Source organism: Haliaeetus albicilla, chromosome 12 (genome assembly GCF_947461875.1).
Source record: "Haliaeetus albicilla chromosome 12, bHalAlb1.1, whole genome shotgun sequence".
Lineage (NCBI taxonomy): Eukaryota > Metazoa > Chordata > Aves > Accipitriformes > Accipitridae > Haliaeetus > Haliaeetus albicilla.
Genome location: NC_091494.1, coordinates 18,814,727 through 18,834,374, shown reverse-complemented (window position 1 = coordinate 18,834,374; position 19,648 = coordinate 18,814,727). Strand labels below are relative to the sequence as shown.

The 19,648-nt window shown below is 41.3% G+C and overlaps 1 protein-coding gene and 3 long non-coding RNA genes across 5 annotated transcripts in view; 1 reads left to right on the top strand and 3 right to left on the bottom strand.

Moving 5' to 3' along the window:
* The window catches only part of IL16 (interleukin 16), a 47,719-nt gene that overhangs the window by 14,304 nt on the left and 13,767 nt on the right, over positions 1 to 19,648 (top strand). Inside the window, exons 3-11 of one of the 2 annotated variants that reach the window (XM_069798392.1) lie at positions 528 to 939; positions 11,242 to 11,378; positions 12,066 to 12,198; positions 14,466 to 14,559; positions 15,011 to 15,153; positions 17,316 to 17,426; positions 18,001 to 18,115; positions 18,329 to 18,402; positions 18,496 to 18,709. In XM_069798392.1, coding sequence (XP_069654493.1) covers positions 528 to 939; positions 11,242 to 11,378; positions 12,066 to 12,198; positions 14,466 to 14,559; positions 15,011 to 15,153; positions 17,316 to 17,426; positions 18,001 to 18,115; positions 18,329 to 18,402; positions 18,496 to 18,709 — 1,433 coding nt within the window. Of the gene's footprint in view, positions 1 to 527; positions 940 to 11,241; positions 11,379 to 12,065; positions 12,199 to 14,465; positions 14,560 to 15,010; positions 15,154 to 15,474; positions 15,636 to 17,315; positions 17,427 to 18,000; positions 18,116 to 18,328; positions 18,403 to 18,495; positions 18,710 to 19,648 lie in introns of those variants that run through there. The other variant, XM_069798393.1, reaches the window with a different exon arrangement.
* On the bottom strand, positions 267 to 3,167 carry LOC138688054 (uncharacterized). The gene is made up of 2 exons (XR_011327105.1): positions 2,040 to 3,167; positions 267 to 889 (listed from the first exon to the last, which is right to left on the bottom strand). It is a non-coding gene; the product is annotated as an uncharacterized lncRNA (long non-coding RNA).
* Positions 5,563 to 15,169, bottom strand: LOC138688052 (uncharacterized). Its single transcript, XR_011327103.1, has 4 exons — positions 14,942 to 15,169; positions 9,691 to 9,769; positions 7,014 to 7,216; positions 5,563 to 5,814 (listed from the first exon to the last, which is right to left on the bottom strand). It is a non-coding gene; the product is annotated as an uncharacterized lncRNA (long non-coding RNA).
* LOC138688053 (uncharacterized) lies at positions 17,437 to 19,558 on the bottom strand. Its single transcript, XR_011327104.1, has 2 exons — positions 19,247 to 19,558; positions 17,437 to 17,663 (listed from the first exon to the last, which is right to left on the bottom strand). It is a non-coding gene; the product is annotated as an uncharacterized lncRNA (long non-coding RNA).

The following is a 19,648-nucleotide window of genomic DNA, read 5'->3' as shown; positions in this document are numbered from 1 at the left end:
GTTTTATAGCAGCCTGACATTCCTTACTCTCTCATGGTTAAGATCTACTTTTGCTAAAACACTTACAAATCAGATGTGCCAGGTGGAGAACTTAACCTCGACAATTTGATTAATCTTTGAATGATAGTGGTTTCATGAATCAAACTTCAGAAGGAGCTTCCTCTTTCCAAATAATGTTAGGAGGACAGAATAATGCTTTTAAAGTATCTTCCTTTTCAATTTGGGATTTCAACATGCAAATTCAGCAGAAGCCCAAAGGAAGCAGCACAATGGAAACATCAAAAACATTTATTAAAAGCACTCTTGTGCTTGGGGAGCATGGGAAGAGAATGAAAAGGTGAAGGAGAATTTAGTAGAGCACTGCACAGAGACAGAATTAGCAAGTCATGAGATACCACGTGGCTGTTAGCAGACTGAAAGGCTCTGTTGATTCGATTTATTCATTAGGGCTTTTCAGTAGTGTAGGTTATTAAGTGGGAGAAAGTGGGGTATATTACAACTTACTTTTTATATTTCCTTTCCTGGAGAATATTTCACACCAGAGGAGCAGAGAAAGTTACTGAAAGTATCATGCCACATAAATGGGAGAATGATAGGAAAAAGAGCAGCACCACCAGCTCTCTGAAGATGGATCGAAAGAGCAATGCTGGGAACAGGAAGTCAAGAAAATTTCGTTCCATTTCGAGATCACTTATACTTTGCAATGCCAAGAACAGTGATGATGGGTCAAGTCCTGATGAGAGATGCCCTGATCCCTTTGAGATTTCTACCAGTTGGGGTCAAGAGGATTTTGACTGCTGTCCTAGAACACAACTGCCATGCTCATCAGAGACAGAAGACAGCCCACCTGATCCTCCACGTGTGATTACCAGCATGGTCCAGTCCAAAGCTGCAGCAAATGAGAATTGCAACAATATGAGAAGACAGTTACTCACCAAGGTAGGCAACTCTGTGCAGTATATTGTAATCTTTCCCATTGCAGTAGCTCCTAAATGGATTAATTCATATTTCTCAGGAAGACAGGATTCTACTTGACTTTTTCAGAGCCTATGAGCCTGCAGTGTTCTGCTCTGTATAAACAGCATGAGAATGTATTAGCTTCCCTGCTGTGCTGTTGCACTCTGCTGATTGATGTTCTGCTGAAATCAGTGACTGCTAGGCCACTCTCAGTGTATTCAGACTAGCACAGCTGGTGCTTTCTACCTGTAATATAGTATTCAGCTCAAAATAGAAAACTGTCACAATAGTAAAGTGCATTTGTAAAGTGTGATACCGTGAGATCTCACAAGCTATGCAATTATGAATTATATTAATACTATGAAAGACACAGCAGATTCAGCAGGCAGATGTTCTTTCTCTCTGATTCAGGAAGGAGGTTGTGATGGCTCTAAAACCACCAGAGACGTAAAAAAATCTTAACAGCCTCATATTACAGCATTATTCTTTAATCAAGAAGTAACTATGTTAACCCTAATGATCTGAATAATTTTTCAGTCTGAGCAATGTATTTTAGATGCCTTTACAAAGTTCCTTTTCAGTGACATATCCTAATTTTTCTGCTTTCTCTCTACCTGTTGGTGTGATGTGTGAAAGGGACCTCACTGCAAGTATGACATGTCTTTTAATACAGTTTGTGTCCTCCTGGCACCTCCCTTATTATATGCCTTTTACCTGTCCAAATAGTGGCTTATATGAAAGAACTGATTCTTTCACCCAAAATATTTCTTTCATATATATTCTATTTTATTTTACATACCTTCAACAGAAATTGGTGAAAACTAGACCTCTACATCTAAACACACAGTGGCACAGTGGTACTGAAAATCAGAATGTCCCCTTACTCCTTGAGTTTCTTGCTAATGATCAGAGTATGCAGCCCAATATTGCAAAGACTGCAGCAGGACAGTTCTGGATGTGAGGTGTTTCAGCCCCTGGCAAAGTCCCAGCATGAGGACAAAAACAAGCCAACTTTCTGTTACATTCTGACAGAAAACATAAATAGGTAACACTGACCCAAGTCCCAAAATACACTCAGTTACCTGCAAAACCATACCGTCTCCTCCCTTTTGGAAACAGTCCATATGCACTCTGCTGATTTCCTTCTGTGACTGAAGAAGGAGCTGGCCTCTGTGGACTCTCCCTCTTCTCTTTTAACAAAGCTGAAGCACTTTCTTAGGTGTGTGTCAGCTGCCAGTCTACTTGCTTGCATACCTCAAAAATATGCAGGGCTCCAATAACTGTTGTGAGCCATACCCATATGAAACTACTCAGTATCTTCTTGCAGACTGTAAGTTTAGATGATTTGCTTTTATAGCTAGCAAGCAGCTCAAATAGGGATCTGGGGAACAGAGTAAGTCTCATAACTAATGCCATTGCACAGATAAAATATAACTGCTAAGGGTATAAATCCACTCTTAGGCTGGAGTGTTCGTGTCACTGAACAGGATGGGTCAGGAGCCTGGATGGAGACATAAATTAGTCAGCAACCCAGTCCCTTACAGCAGTGTTTGGGTTGCTTAGTGCCATTGTAGACAATAGGTACATTAAATTCCCTCTCCAAAGGTCTCATAGCAATATAAACCTTTTCAGATGCTGCTTGCTAATTTTCCAAACCTTTCAGAGTCATGGATCAATGAGTGATTCTAAAAAGTCTTATCTCAGCATGCTAAATAGGATGAACTTTGGTCACAGCTACACTGACTTTATCCTGTACTACTGTTGCTGAGGCTTTGCTCTATATTATGAAAGCAGTGATGTCTATCTTCCATATGGCACAAAAGCCTGTCAGAACAATCTTCCTGTACCACATGTCTTAGAAAGCTTAAAAGCTCTTTCTTTAAGAAACGAGTCAACAAGCATTTTTCAAGTCCCAGCGTAATGCTCACTCTCTCCATCTCCATGTGACACTTCAGAAATCCATGATGTGTGACTCAGAGCTGAAGGATCCTTCCCTTTGTTCAAGAAAATTGATTCCATTCTTTCTGTGGTGTTGCTGAGGATATTCCACTATTCTGCTTTCCAGCGCCTGCAGCCCTAAGCATGACTCTGAAGGTGCTAATAACTCCCACAGAACTGAACAACTTAATTTTTCCTGTCACATTGGAAGGAGAGAAGAATGTTTAAAAGTGCTGCATGATTTAATGCTCCCTGTACATTTCTCCTCCAAAGCTAAGGGGGAACCTGGAACATCAGTATTCCAAATACTAGTTCCTCTCTTCAGTTCAAAAACTTAAGTATCTCTCTGAGCCATACTCTGTCGATTGCATGGGATTCACCATAAGCAATAAACCATGACCAAACCAAACAGTGTTTCAGGACTTCTGCATGTGTATTAGAGGCATGTTTTCCTGATTTCAAAGTCTTTAGGATCGCACAGAATAGTGCTATGTCCCATTACTAACAGTCTGAGGAACTAGGTGCTACTTACAATAAGGAAATGAGACGTAAGAGGAGGATTTTTGAAGAGAGGGCATCTATGCACCATGACATCAATTCCTTTCACTTCAGTCTTCAGTAGAAAACGTTGCTGTAGCCGTTGAGGGAAGCACTGCAGCATGAGCACAGCCTATATTAGACTGCAGAGAATCCCCACAGAAACACGGTTCTTATTGCACTACCTGTAGAAAAGACTTTGAGCTGGAAATCTGGTCTTATTATACAATAGAGAATTTCAGAAGGCTGAAATTCTGATGATACGAGGTTTTGTTCATTCTTCTTTCCAATAAAATATGCACAGGTTTTGGTGCCAATAGTACTACACTGATTGGGGTGGGACTGCAAGTTGATGTCACTGCTCCTCTATCATCTGACTCAGCACAGTGCTAGCATGTGTGTGTGAAGGGACCACAACCTCGTATCTTGAGTAAATTTGGCTCTTGTGAGGAGTGCTGCAAAGGCTGGACCCAGATGCAAAAAACTGACTTGTACCTGTGCAGGTATTTTTGGTTTTAACCGAAGCATCCAGAGTCTGCATTTACACCACTAGTGTGCACCAAAAGGGCAGAGGATGGACATTAATTAACCATGATGCTGCCTACCACTTTTACTGTGATGATATGTGGGCAGCACCAGATGATAGGGGTTTCAGTTCATAACTGCATCTTCTAGGCAACTTCTTTAACCAACAGTATGTGGCATGGTGGCACACTCAGCTGCAGGGATTGACCTTTCATCTGTATAGAAGTTATAACAGGTAGAAGAAAATAAGGTTGAGACAAGGCTTAAATAGGAGCCCACCAACAACTCTTCAGTGGTTCATTACATTCAGGGCAAAAACCTCAGTCAGTGCTACATCCATGTGAACTGTGCAGTTATCTCAGACATTTGGATGACCAGATGGTCATTCACATCCTGCCAAGACATGGCCACTATATGTCACAGGGCCCTGTGTAACAGTCCTTAGTGGTTATGTCCTTCTTTGACCTCAGCCTACCCTACTGCTTACAGATATCTCACTTTACTGCTGGAGTCCTATTTCCAGTCATTTTTTGTCACAGAAAAGCTGCTGCCATGACATACAGAGAATGGAATAAACCAGGAGATAATCTGGGAAAACGGAAACAGAGAGGGAAGAGAGAGTGTAGAATTACAAAGACAAGAAAAGAGGAAACAGTTGACTGTGGAATACTTTAAAGCAAGTGAAGTGAGGGGAGGAGAAGCAATAGTCAGGAGCAGTGAAGGAATCCTATCTGCAGCAAAGTGCATCACCTGACTACTCCCCACTTCCTACCAAATGCCACTTTCTTCTTTCTTTTCTTCTCTGTGTCCTCAGCACATTTTGTGCATTGCAACAGCAGCTTCATTCACCTACATGCTGCTCAGCAGAAAGGCAGGTAGAGGTGTTCCCACTAAGGACTATCATTTCATAAACTTCCCAGCCTTCTCCTTCTGCCTGGGTGATTGTACAGGAAAGAAATAGAAGCAAATAATACATCACCATACACACCCAGGCAAAGAAAAGCTGTATCAAAATCTTCTAGCACATAATAACTTATGTTTTGTGAGATAGCACCTGGGAAAGAATGTCTCAGTCTGATCCATTAATGTCTACATCCTCTTCAAAGTATCTCCCTTCATTATATATTCTAAATAGGAAAGATTTTTTTTCCCCTTCTCTAATGTACTGTCAGCAACAGTACAGAGTGTTTTAATTCATTTGGTTTCTGTGTTCCAATATTGACTCTTATTGACTATTGATCATTGTGTCTAGAGCACCCAGGATTACCTGGGTGTCTGTCATCTGTTCAGCCAGCTCCTACACCACTTAGGTTCCAAGATGAGGTGCACTTAGTCTGGTATGGACAAAGCTGGAAAGCCAGCTTGCCAGTGTATAAACAAGCAGATCTCCTTTACAGTTTGCTTCTCACAAAATCAGCAATTTTCAGGTGGCCTGAAAGGAAAAGAAAACAAAACAATTGTAAGCAGTATCTGATACCTTGTGTGCTGACACAGCAAACACTGTGGAACATGGCCTTGCCTGCTTGTGTCATTACAAAGTCTGAAACTATGCCAGTTGTAGGGAGAACGGACAGGACTAGATAGTATCAACTCGAACATCAGTCTCTGCTGAGTTTGAGAGATGCTTCAAGAAGCATTCCATTACCTCCTCCCTGCACCACCAACACCCTGGGAAGCACCAAGATTTACCAGCCAGAGGGGCTGGTAGCAGGGTTGAAATAGTATCTAGAATAAAACATAACAGGGAAGGGCTGACACTTTATGCAAACTTTATGCAGATCCAAGCTGATGTGACTGGCATGGCTCCACTTAGTTCTAGGAACTTCTCTGTCCTTGCTTCCTTTGGTCCCTGACCCTCTGCTTGAAGGAGGAAAAAAGCAAAAGGTCATTTTTCTCCCTTGGTCATCACCAGAATATATTTTTAACTCACCTTTATGCAAACACCAGTTAGCTGGCCCTTTGGTACCAGGACAAGTGTTATGACAACAGACTGTAATGTTTCAAACATTAGCCTATGGGCAGGATGGAAAAACAAAGCCAAGAGAGGAGACTGCATTTATTTAGACATTTATTTGTTCTCCTGGCCTTCTTGCATTTGTGACATCAGGGCCATGTCGTCTCCAGAGCAAGTTGGGAAAGAGGCTGTTATATTAAGACAGTGTGTGCTGCAAAACACAGGCCAGGGCAAAGGCTCCCAGAAAAACAAACTGAAGGCCAGATGATGGGTGGAAATGTCCGTCTGTAACATTTGATGTGCTGAATCGTCTATCTAGGGCAGAACCTTAATCCCATGCCCTGCTTCTTGCATCATCCAAAGGCTTTCTAGCTTCTGCCATTTTATTAATTGCAAAGGGAATATGCTGCTGGGAAAATGAATTACATTTAGTATAAATATTTTGAAAAGACCAAGGCATCGGCTAGGGTACGTCAGAATCAGTGGAGTCGTGTCAGTGTGTGCCAGAGAGACTCTGGCCCTTTCTCTGTTAGAACTGATGCAGAAAAAAGCGCTTCTTGAAGAAAATCCCCAAAGACTATGTTCTCTTATTCTTCCACTTGGAAATCCCAGCCATTTCATAGTCAGGAGACCAGAAAAGCTAAATATTTAAATTCATTGTTGTACTGTTGTTAGATTTTTTTTTTAAATTATTTTTTTGCTTTTTTTAAAACAGCAGTCAATCAGCTTATTGTCATATACTTGGTTAACTGAGTCAAAGACCTTACTTGAACTACCCTTGTATAACACTTCATTTCAGACAATCTAACTACTGTGTCTTACTTAAGAGTGCACAAAAGTTTTTCAGTTTTCCACAGATGCCTTGGTTACCCTTATTTCTAAACAACATCTGGAATTAGATGTTTTGAGATGGGACTCTGAGCTAGAAACATCTAATGAGAGCATGAAGGAAAAAGAAATCTTTTAAATAGCAGATAGAAAAGCATCCTCAGAAGCTTTGCATTTTGCATGACAAAAAAAGGGGAGCAGGAAGAGAGAGGTGACCTAGACATGCAAGTTACTTCTCCAGAACTAAACACATGAAAAATTAATCTACTCTCACCTGTGATAAAAATGCATTCAAGAAGGCTCTTGAACTTCACCTTTGATTTTTATCTTTCAGCCAAGCAGATTCAGCTTAAAGACAAATTTTGCTTATAATGCACTTCCACAGACTTTCTTCATTTTGTTTTCACAGCAATGAGTGGATATTATAATGCAGATACAAGTTCTCCCAGAGTCTTGAAGTGCTCGGTGGCAAAGCCCCTTATAAGAAGAGAGACTTTATTCACTAGCAGCAAATATGCATTTAAACATATGTTCTAGTAAGGAGTAGGCAAAGTTGACCTAGAATCCACCTGCCCACACACCAAACCTGCCAACCTTATTTTAGCAAATTTTCAGCATTCACTACATTCAGAGCTATAAATCACCTTTCAAAATGAGCAGGACACTTTAAAAAGGAGGAGGATGCAAAATAAATACTGTCCTTACTCTTGGAAACATCAGCAGTATTTCTATGCATAAAATAATAAGTGAGTCAGGAAATAAAAGATATTAAAGAACAAAACCCAAAGCAAATTGACTGCTGGCACATGAATTGGTCAAATGTTTATTTTTCTAAAGAACAGCTTTTATTAATTTTCTGTCATGTTGCAATAACTTGGATGTGAATATAGCGATCTATATCCAGGACCCAAAAAAGTGCAGATGCTGACAACATACAGATATTTGCCACATGTCCCTACAGCCCAACAGAAACTTTTTTTTTTTAAGTAATTCACATAAATGAATCGCAGAAACGATTGACACAGAGCTTATTTGAAATGTAGCCCAACTTGGATTTAAACAAAAATTGTTCCCAAGATTTTTCTGTGGTGTACAATGGATTTAACCTCTACTTTCCTTCTGACTAAGTGCATGCAACTTACTGCTCTTGGAAAGAATATTCATATCAGTTTTTATTTGATGTCATTTCACATGTATGTCTCAATACAACCCAGAATTTCCAGCCTGGCATGTGTCCCATTGTACAAAATAAAATGTCTTCCCCAAAGGATTTACATGGTGCTGCAATGAAAAACCTCAAAGCCAAACCCACTGCACTCTGTGATGTCCCGTGAAACTGATGAGAACCAAATAACTTTTGGACAATTAATTGTGAGTTTTTTTATAAACACCATGAAGGCAGCAGCAATACACTGTGAACAAGTTATAGGAAAGGCATAAGCATGACTGTGCTCTTAACAGAGATGAGTTTGGGACAGTCTGAAAAGGCCCCCTATCAAGTTAAAATCAAGAACAAAATGAAGTGTGGAGAACAGCTATGCAAAGTTCCATGTGTGTGTGTGTCCTGGTTAAACTATGACAGTGTGCCTGACCAGTATCTGTGAGAGGATACATAGATATTTCAAGGGAGCAGTACACAAGAGTAAGGACTCCTACGAAGAGAAGCTGGCAAGTCCAAACATGAATTCTGACTACAGAAAAAAAGGGAAACAACTTTTTTTAAACACTGACTCTGTAATACAATTCTTCTTTCACAACAGCCCCAATCCATGATCAGCTGAGATCTCAAAATAGTTAGCCAACTGGCAGAATAATTTCCTACCATTAATATCTATCTTACATTTCTCATGTTTTAGAACAAGCACACTACCCTATTGAAAACCCTGTGAGTTTAATGGATGCTTCGTGTATGTAGAATCTGGCCTGTAATTTCTTACTGATAATTGTCAATGTCCTAAACAACATCCTTGTCTCTAAATTGGAGAGACATGGATTTGACCGATGGACCACGGTGTGGATAAGGAGTTGGCTGGATGGCCGCACTCCAAAAGTTGCGGTCAACAGCTGGATGTCCAATTGGAGAGCAGTGACGAGTGACATTCCTCAGGGGTTGGTACTGGGACCGGGGCTGTTTAACATCTTTGTGGGCAATACAGACAGTGGGACTGAGTGCACCCTCAGGAATTTTGCCTACGACACCAAGCTGTGTGGTGCAATCAACACACTGGAGGGAAGGGATGCCATCCAGAGGGACCTTGACAGGCTTGGGAGGTGGGCCCATGCGAACCTCTTGAAGTTCAACAAAGCCAAGTGCAAGGTCCTGCACATTGGTTGGGGTAATCCCAAGCACAAATACAGGCTGGGTGATGAGTCGATTGAGAGCAGCCCTAAGGAGAGGGACTTGGGGGTATTAGCGGATGAAAAACTGAAAGAGGGTAGATTTAGATTAGGTATTAGGAAAAAATTCTTTACTGTGAGGGTGGTGAGACACTGGAACAGGTTGCCCAGAAAGGCTGTGAATGCCCCACCCCTGGAAGTGTTCAAGGCCAGGTTGGATGGGGCTTTGAGCAACCTGGTCTAGTGGAAGGTGTCCCTGCCCATTGCGGGGGGTTGGAACTAGGTGATCTTTAAGGTCCCTTCCAACCCAAACTATTCTATGATTCTAAAACAAAGGACCAATGCAAACAAACAGAAAAGGTAGCTCACATTTTTGGCTACTCAAGATCTGAAATTTTAAGGCATCAGAATTCTAATCTTTATTTTGTTACCGTGCTGAAGACTTCAAAGCACTGCTGTAAGATAAAAAAGAACATAATGTAGTCCCAATTTCAAGTATGTATTTCCCAAGATATTTACCTTGGGTGAAAAGTAAATATAGAAGCTCCAAAACAAATATTAGAGTTCAAAAAAACTGGTTTAAAATAGAATTCTGTCTATGCTTATACACTTACCTGTTACTCACTAGAAGCACTATTCATGAACAAAAGAGGCTTCGTAAAATTCAGACGCTCCTCATTAATAGCAGACAATCTGGAATGCAAGCAAACCCACAGAGTTAACGAGGCAGTCAATACAAGTATAGCCCTTATCCATTACCTACTGAATTCAGCCTGCAGTGAGCCTAGGGCTCCAAGTTAAATACTTCATTCACAGACTTAGATTTACTCTGGCAGGTTTCAGAATGGGAGCCAGGCTTCAACAGTCAGCCTGGAAGATGATGACCTTTGTTGTAATTACTGTAAATTCGAAGTTTGTGTTTGCTGTCAGTCAGGTATGATGTGATACCTATTGATTTGTGGTGAAAGGGCGTAATGATTCTAACCCTCAGGGCTGGATGAACTCTGCTTAGGGCAGAAATTAAGCCCTACCGATGTTGAAGAAGTTGGTTACACAGCTTTCCTTGTGCTGTCAGGCTACAGATGACTAGAAGTAGTTCATGCCACTCTCACCAGGGGACCCAGGAACAATACAGACAGTTGACCACTGCTATATTTTGTGGCCTGTCCTAACATATGAAATTTGCCTCCCCTTCAGAATTCTATACCTCAGTCATACAAATCTTTTGGGAACAAGCCTGGATCCAGGATACACTGAGAGCTCTCTTCACTTTGTGGAGTATGGAGAGGCTGGCAAGGGCAGAGGAGGTGGGTTCAGCTGGGAGTAGAACGAGTGGATACTTAAAGTAGAGGATTTACTAAGCAAATGGAAAAGAAATTGTGTGCTAACTTTCCAGCTTTCCTTGTCTCTTTAGAATTTGTACGTGTTCACGCATTTGTGCTGCAGGAGTATATTTCCTAGACAAATGTGTTGTCCTTCATGTGCTTAGTCAATCCATTGTTTGCTTTACTTACTCATACAACTTAAGACAGTATTTCTCTTTCTGTATGGCCATATGTTAATGATTCATAACAGTGTTAAAAATGTGCTTACAATTAGTCCTCCAGATGCAACACATAGACTACAGCAACCTCAAACAGTCTGGAGTGGACAAAGAATCTTCCGCTGTTGCAGTCCTCACCGCTCCCCTGCCCCCACTTAACAAGTCAGCAGCAGGGGTGGAGCTTCTAGTGTTTTGTATACACTTATTTTCCATTCAGATTCTGTTTTCCAGAGTATTTCCTTTTCTGGCATATGTTTATTTTCCTGCCTGTCTTTTCTTGTAATAGTTAGCATAGGCAAAATTTATCCAGTTACTATGAAAAGCCTATTACCTGTTCTCTTCCACTCTATGCAAAGGGGCCATCTATTCTAATACTTCTTGTAGCCAGAAGCCACTGAAGTCCTAAGGAAAACAACTTTTTTGTAAACACTGACTCTATAATACAATTACTCTTTCACAACTGCACAGTGTTAAAGGCCTGTTCCTGTTCTACTTGGAGGCAATCTGGTTTTAAGAACAAGAACATTTTCTGTATTTCTTAAAAAGGCTCAAGATAACTTTAAATAAGCTTTAACATCCTTGGTACGTTTTATTTCATGCAACCTTTCATCTTCTGAATCAGGACAGCTGCATCTGCAGGCTGTGTACAACCACAGGGAACAGCAGCTCAGGAATCAAGCTCTCTAGGAATCCAAAATGTGCATCTCTCTGGAAAGGGTTCACAGGCAGCCACGTGCCTGCTGGAGACGCAGCAAACAGGTACAGTACATGTGGAGTCAACAAGCTTATTAGGGAGCCATTTGTCTGCATAGATTTTGCATGACCAGCTTTCTGTGACAAGCTATGCCTTGAAGCTCAGTTTCAGAGAAAGGCAGTGATGTTTGGGAATCATATCTTACAATGCTTCCAGTTGGAGAGACAGGTCAAGACTATAAAAATAAAACTGTGACCATTCAGTGATCTAATGCTTCTCAATTACACTAAGAAATAAAACCTGGAAGAATGAAAGATTGTACATAACATCAAGTTTTCAAATGGTGTTTTCCTAGTTGCCCTATTAAAGGGCAAGGTAGGATGTCACCAGCCTAGCAAGGTCACTGGAAAGCAATGTGAGCCAAAGTTCCTCAAAGGGAGTAAAGCGTATAGTCTCTGATCAATTTGCAAATCCAAGATGGTGAGAGAGGAGGAATATTTTGCCTGGATGTAAGCTATATGTGGAAAGGCAGCCTTTGATCACCAGGACTGAGCAGAAGAGAGCAGCAACAGGAAAAAAATCTAGCAGGGGATGGGGTGCATCACACATCAAGACATCTCATGGCAGCTCTTTTCAAGGCAAAGGGAGGATTGCAGCCAATTCCTCAGTTAGTGAAACACTTAGCACAATAGTGCCGTATTGTTCTTTGTAAAATGATATACAAGCATGTTCCTTTTTTCCTTTTTTTTAAGGGATGGCCGTCTGAGCCCAAGGGATGAACTGTTAACACTAAATGGACAATCACTTAAAGATCTGTCCACCAAGGAGGCCGAATCTCTCATTCACCCAGCAACACAGCTGATGAACATCATGATGGCTAGTAAAGTAAGCATGAAAGTTGTGGTCCCCTCCCACAACGGTGCGGTGATTTGACAACATTTACTTGAGAGAAAAGGGGAATTTATGCATCAGACATTTGAAGAACGTGGTTTTGCTCTTCCTGACAAAACCCCAAACCTCTTGTGGTCAGACTCTGGTGACTTTCAGCATAGCTTTTTCCCAGATAAACAGAGGCTATGGGGAGGCCAAGGCCCTGGGAAATTCTAGCATGGACTGTACAACCCCTCCTTTTAGAAACACATAGCTTGCCAATGTTAATTTTTCATTTGGAAGTTGAGCAAAGACAGAGGTGGATTTAAGGGATGATCCATGAATCGAGAAGTCAGAGAGCAGGCCCTGTACTCAAGTAGTTCTGTGGACCTAGGATCTACAGCTAGGAAATTCCCATGGTGAATCTTACTGGAGTCTGCTACAGAGAGAGGGGAACAGGAGGCAGTATTAACAGGTCAGCAACCCAGGATTATCACCAAATCTTTCAGTGGAAAATCCTTTTGAACTTTCTTTCAGAGTCCATTTCATTGGATTAGACACATTTCATTTCAGGCTTCTTGTCCTCTCAACGCCACCCCAAACTAGGTGGCACCAAAGGCTTTTCACTTGCAAATTCTGGAGGAAACCCAAGGATGATGAATGGACTGAGTTAGTCCCCTACCATACATTTACCACTTTGAAGACAATAGAGCTCAGCCAGAGATTTGTTGCAGGCTTCAGATCTTGATACTCAAGGAAAAAAGGCACTTTCTGCTTGTTACCTGCAATAAGGTCACGCAGAAAGCTCTCATATGATCCTAGACTGAGGAAACACCCCTGACTGGAGCTGCTATCAGGTCTGAGTGTGCTTCTTTCTAGGACAGCAGTGAACTGTCTCACCCAGATGACTACTGGATTCTGCCAAGATTTTTGTTTATTTTCTCTCCCTTAAATGCCTAAGTGGCCAGAGATGAACTATATTAAACTTTTGTAGCGTAGTACCACTCAAGAGGCACCCAGGTGAACTGTGCATTTCAAGACAAGCCTGCACCAAATTAATTAAGGGTTAATAGCAAAGGCTTTTCAAGCTAGCTATCTTGGTAAGAGAAACACTGCAGAATCATTTTCAAAATGCGTCTTTAAGTATCTTCTCTGCGTTTCTTATTCTAAAGAGTTCCCTAGGGGAATGGGACTGGAAAGCCCTAGCAGGATTTTGCTACTTGGCAATGCCTCCACCTGCTGTCGAAAAGGAAAATTATCATTCATTAGTTCTTGAGGTATCTCCAAACAGCACTGCTAAACTCAGGCTTCTGGAAGAAAGCGTTTGTCTTAGTTGGCTCCAGACAGATTAGAACATATAGATCCTGCTGTAATGCTGCTCTTGTGGCCTGCAGCCCCTGCAGAATATCACAGAACAAAACCCTTTTATATTTGGAGGTTTGCTATATTTCAATCAATATCCATATGCTGTCTATATTTAGTAATGTTCTTCCTTTAACTATGATTCCCTCAGGATTAGTAGCATTCCCCATGTCATAACAGGAGGAGGACTTTCAGGAACCATACACATCCAGAAATTATTCATAACATCAACTATTATTCAGATGTGATCATTTATTTATTTTCAAACTGTTCTAAAAACATGTCTGTTTTATCTACCAGTTTTTAAATGCTAGAATTAGTGGCCATATTTTCAAAAGCAACTAAAAGTTTCCAAGTAGAAGGGGCTGGATTTTTGGAAAACACTAAAGCCTAGTCCTCAAAGGTTTTTAAACACCTGGATCATATTTTGACTAAACCCCATCCCTCTGAAATCAGCAGAAGACACCTATCCACCACTGCAAAGCTGGGCCTAAGAATTTTCCTTTTACAAATAAGGCCTTTCTAAGGTGATGGAAACCAAGTACCCCAAACCATCAGTTATCTCCAGAGTTAGAAAAGCACAGCTACAATTTACCCATACATCAAAATATTAGTCTGTCTGAACCAACTGGGGGTGTCCAATTAATTTTCTGTCCATTTTGACTAAAGACCAGAATCTATTTCTATCGTATTACTTTGGCAAGTTATAATCATGTTTATGGCAAAGTTTTGAGCTGTATTCTCCTTTATCATCCTAGTCATTTTAAATAATTAATTTTTCTCCATGTATTTTAATTCAGGCTGAAATTTGTGCAAGCCAAATTAGGAGAAATTCTATTTTTAAGTTCAGATTGCTTTCAAGAATTTCTTGCATAGCAATAGATTTATTTATTTTTTATTTTTTTTTTTTTTATTTTTAGGAAACACCAACCTGTAAGGAAAGGCCTTTGGAAATACAAAATGGTTTTCTGCACAGTAAAGCTGCATGTCAACGGACTCGCAGTAACTCAACCAGTAAGCTGCTAAGAAGTAATCTTTTCTCTTGTAATATTCAGGGAGCACACAGTACAGCATTCATCATGTGATGGTACTGCAGTGTTGAAAGAAATTGCAGCTGTTGTCCAAATTTAGTCTGGGACCCTCAGATAAGAATTGCTGATGCATAAAAGCATCAGCTTTTATATTCACAATATCGTACAATCATGAGTTTTGTGCATAAGCGTTCCATTTTATGTTTTTTAAGGTGTATTCTAAATAGGCCAATGCTTTTTTGGCAGGGAATGTTTGCTTTTTACTATGTTTAACATTAATGGCTACCCCCACAGGGAGGATTGAAAAGATCACTCCCTTCACAGAGAGATTTACAAGAGGAAAAGCATTTCCAAGTGACATTTACCTGATAAAATGAATGTGCAGAAGTGTCCAATGCTCAAGAAATAACCCAGCCTCTCTCCACGTCTGACAGGTGTAAACCCATACTGGATCGGGGAGATGGACTGCACAGCGCCCCAGAAAGCTGTGCCCTTCAGAGACCGGCAGCCCCACGCTCTCCACACCAGCCGCAAGTCTCTTTCCCAACAGCTGGACTGCTCTGGAGGGAGAACCCCAGTAAGTGCTACAGGAAATCACCTGAAAAACAGACGAAACTGGCTCCAGTAAGAATCTCTCAATGACCTTGGCAGTCGTGTTTCCTGCCAAAACCTACCTTCCTTGCAGGCCCTGTCAGGGAAGATGGCACACGCCTGCTTCCTCCACTTTTTAACCCCATCCCTCCTCTGCGAGGACTAGGAGAGCAGGAAAGGCTCTGTGCCAGCAAACTCCCATTTATTTCTTCAGCAGCTTCTCCCTCCCGTTGCCCCGGCAGGTTTTACAGTGTGTGTAAATCCCCCTGTGTGGTTTGCACCACCTTGGTAGCCACCCGAAGCCGCCTCAGAGCTCACCGCTGAAGAGGCCCTTCCCAGGCGTCTCCCCGCCGCTGGCCGTGGAGATGCTCTGTGCACATGGCTGATAAAACCTCGGCCTGAGCTTTGGGCCCCGCCGCCGCGAGCCTCCCGAGTCACCTCCATTGGCCCAGCCATGGCCACAAGCAGGTATGGACTCGCCTCATGGCTGGTAATCGCTGCCCTCAGCTGCGCTGGCTGCGCGAGGCATCCCCCTTTCTGCCCCACAGTGAATCGGACATATTTAAACAACCTTGTTAATGTAGGCTAGAGACGGACAGTCTCTTGCTCTCCAGATGGATGCCAAGTGATTCACCACAGGCTAGGAGAGCGGAGGCTGGGCAAAGTGGAAAGGGTGGGGGTATTTATGGCCAAAGGTCCCCAGGCTCAAGCCTGGAGTGGGAAGATGGAGGTGAAGCTCCTCACGCACAGCTGCCAGCTCCCGCCCTGCCTGAGGCCTGGCTGGGGGACTCGCTCCTCCTCCCCTGTCTTTTCCTGGCCAGTCCCTCACCCTGGAGGCACCACAGCCTGATCTAGGGCTTTAACGGGGGTGAGGAGGTGGCAAAGCAGAGCACAAACCCCAACCAAACGCCACCTCTGCAGAGTGACAGACCGACCCTCAGGGATATGCCGGGCAGTCCTGCATGGGCAGATGCTGCTCGTTGGCAAGGGCTCTTCGGTGGCATCCCTGTTTTGGGTATCGTTACCCACCACACAGAGAAATACAAAAGATACCCCCTCACACAGAAGCAAAAGAAATTTGAAAACTTCTGATTTCAGATTCAGAAGACCCACAACAGACTAAGCAATCACCCTGATCTGGCAGAGGTATACTTCCTGGAGAGCACATTTTTGGTATTGCACAGACATTTCCCGCTTAGTCGTGTTCCCAATCCCATGTTGAATAAATAATCTTGTTTTCATGTCAAAATTGAGACATATTTTCTCATATATGCAGAAGCTGAAATCTTGGCTGATGTTCCACACACTTCAACATCTGTTAGTTTCACTTTGCTGTATTAAAAAAAAGTGTTGAACTCTCTTGGACTTGTAATGAGTGCAATTAACTCTGGCCATGCTGAACTTCATGCATAGTTAGCTTTAGGTAATGACTTTTGCCAGTGCTTAAATTAGTTTGTGATACCAAATTCCATGTTCAGACAGAAGGTTTTCATAAAGTATTTCATTAAAGGTTCATTAAAATGGGTCAAATCTCAGGGGCTGGAGTTAAGAAATCCACCATCTGTGGAATGGAGGGAGGAAAAGCACGGAGAAATTGCTTACCTTCATTATCAAGCAGTAGAAAGAAGCCTGTGTGGTGGCTTAACAGAGGCAGCACAGGGTAGTTCACAGTCCAAAGAACTTTTGTGAGCACTAATTCATATCTTGGGGGGAAATGCTGAAAACAGGTTCTATTTGTCCCAAGATAAAGTTATTTAGTTGCAAGATGAGGGAAGGAGTTAGAATTTCTTGTTTCTTAGTTCAGTTCATAGAGGCAAATATGATAATACTTGTTTAGGATCCCTAATGGCCACAAATGGGATTTTGGCATGGAGAACCAAGTGAGAGCACAAATATATCTTTCTACACCATCGCACCACTCAAGGGCCAACATTCTAGTTTAGTCACTGTGGGACAATTCCAGTGAGTAGTGATTGTTTGAGTAACAAGTGGCTTCTGAAAATTAGAGACAATTGATTTTTTTAAAAAAAATCTTTAGTACCAACAGTTATAAGGAAGAAAATTTGAAATAAACAAGTTGTCCTACTGTATGTCCAAGAATTTCTGCTTCTGCATTAAAATGATTTTTGTGTGTGTGTGTGTTCACAGGCAATTTCAAGGCCATCTAGATCACTAAGTACAGCACAGCTAGTGCACACATCCTGTGGCTCACAGGCTTCAGTAATCTCAAACATCGTACTGATGAAAGGACAAGGGAAGGTAAGACTGGTTCTGTTGATTTACCATAGAGTTTTACTTCATTTCAGAAATGTAATCTGCAAAGTGCAGGGAAGTGACTTCAGGTATTAAGGTTGCTACTTCTGGGTTGCCAATTCATACCCAGGCTTTGCCAGGAGTGATTAGTTGCTTCTTAACCTTCTGAAGTATCTCTTTGCTGAGGCACAGTTTTCAGGTTCTAGTAACACATCCACATCAAGCTCTGACATTTGCTCTTACCTTTATGGGAGAGGAAATTAAGGAGAAGAACAGATAAATACATCTCTCAAGACTGCTTATTGGTTTAAGGACAAAAAAAAAAAAGAATTTAGATACCTTCCTCTGTGTTTATAATAGTGAATTAATTGCTTGCAACAAACAAAAAGTAAATCATGAGGGTATTCTGCTGAAATTTTAATTTGCTCTTACTACTAGCACGTAGTTGACTATTTTTTCAGGGATTATACTACTCCATTGACTAGTACTGCCCATGTAGGTAACGGAGAAGAAACTGCAAATGAACTATTATGAGAACTGAACATGGGCTCTCACACACTGGTTTTCTTCCATAAATTAGGGTTTGGGCTTCAGTATTGTTGGAGGGAAAGACAGCATTTATGGACCAATAGGCATCTATGTCAAAACCATCTTTCCTGGTGGAGCTGCTGCTGCTGATGGAAGGCTACAAGAAGGTGGGAAATCCCTCTTCTCTCCCTTTTCCCACTCCAGATTCCCAAATAATAATACCTAAAGGCAGATTAAAGTGAAGCTGAAATGAGCCGTGACTCTTACACCTGCATCCATTACTGCATTTGCAAGACTCCTTTTGAGTACATGTGTGTATCATGTAACTTACTGCACCATCAGTAATAGTAACATAGTACAATTTTTCTCTTTAAAAACAGGTGATGAAATCCTGGAACTGAATGGAGAATCCATGCATGGATTAACACATTATGATGCTTTACAAAAATTCAAGGTTACGTACTCTCCTTCCAGAACATTTTCTGTCTTTACACACAACGTGCATGTGAACTCAACCCATTCATTCATTAACTTTTCTTTCTAGCAGGCCAAAAAGGGTCTTCTGACACTTACAGTCAGGACAAGCTTCAGCACGCCTCATTCTGCTTCCAGCTGTCTGTCACCCCATTTGTGTCAGTCACTGAGCTCTAGTACATGCATAACCAAAGAAAACAGCTCTTTCAGTTCGGAAAGTGCAGCATTCTCATTAAATGCTGCAAAGCCCAACGACAGGGTCATAATGGAAGTTACCCTAAACAAAGGTAAGTGCTAAAATTAACTGAGCACTGGCAAACAAGGCACTGATTGACAAAACACCGGTCATTTGCTCTCTGAATGTCTTTCATTGCTAATTGATTCTTTTCCTGAACTAAGTTTTTTTAATACACTACATTAGATCTTGGTTCCTGCCAGTGCTAACAACTATCTATCAAGAGCAGGATTTTGAACACCATCTGTCCTCAAGAGCCAATCATTCATTTTTTTTTTCATTCAAGCACTAGAGTCACATTCATATCCTTAATGTGAAAAAGTAAACCCCTTGGCAACAACTACCAATTATTAAGCAGATTATGCAACTCTTACCCATAATTATGCAATCAGTTCATTTAATTCTTGCAAAGGCTTAAAAACAAATAAAATACATATCTATATCTTCTTGTAGTTCTTTCACCTCCCTTCCAACTGTCATCATCTTCTATTTATAAATAACCACTTGCAAAATGAAATAAACTTTTAAATATAGGAACATGAAAGAAATGAACAAAACAAAGTCTCTACGAGGTAACAGTATGACTCACCAAACACACGGTATGGGATCTGACATCAGAGTGACTGTCCAGAGCAGAGGGTAAATTCACAAAAATCTTAAACTGTATTATATAAAACAGAAAGGGGATTGAGATGATACAGCCAACAATAGCCACATATCTTTAATTGTTGTTCTTTTTTTTTTCTATTCTGTCTCCTTGTAAAACCATTTGAATTCTTCTGTAATGACAGATATTTTGCAAAATAAACCTGCATTGTATTGTGTCTGTGACACCAGTAATAAATTGCAAACCAGATCTTGGAACCCCAGAAGAAATATCGGTGTGCACTCACTTTAATCATGGCGGCGCGGGGGGGGGATGACGACGGATGACGGGACAGAAAGGGAAAAAAAAAAAAAGAAAAAAGCAGTAGGAGCAGCAGCTAATATT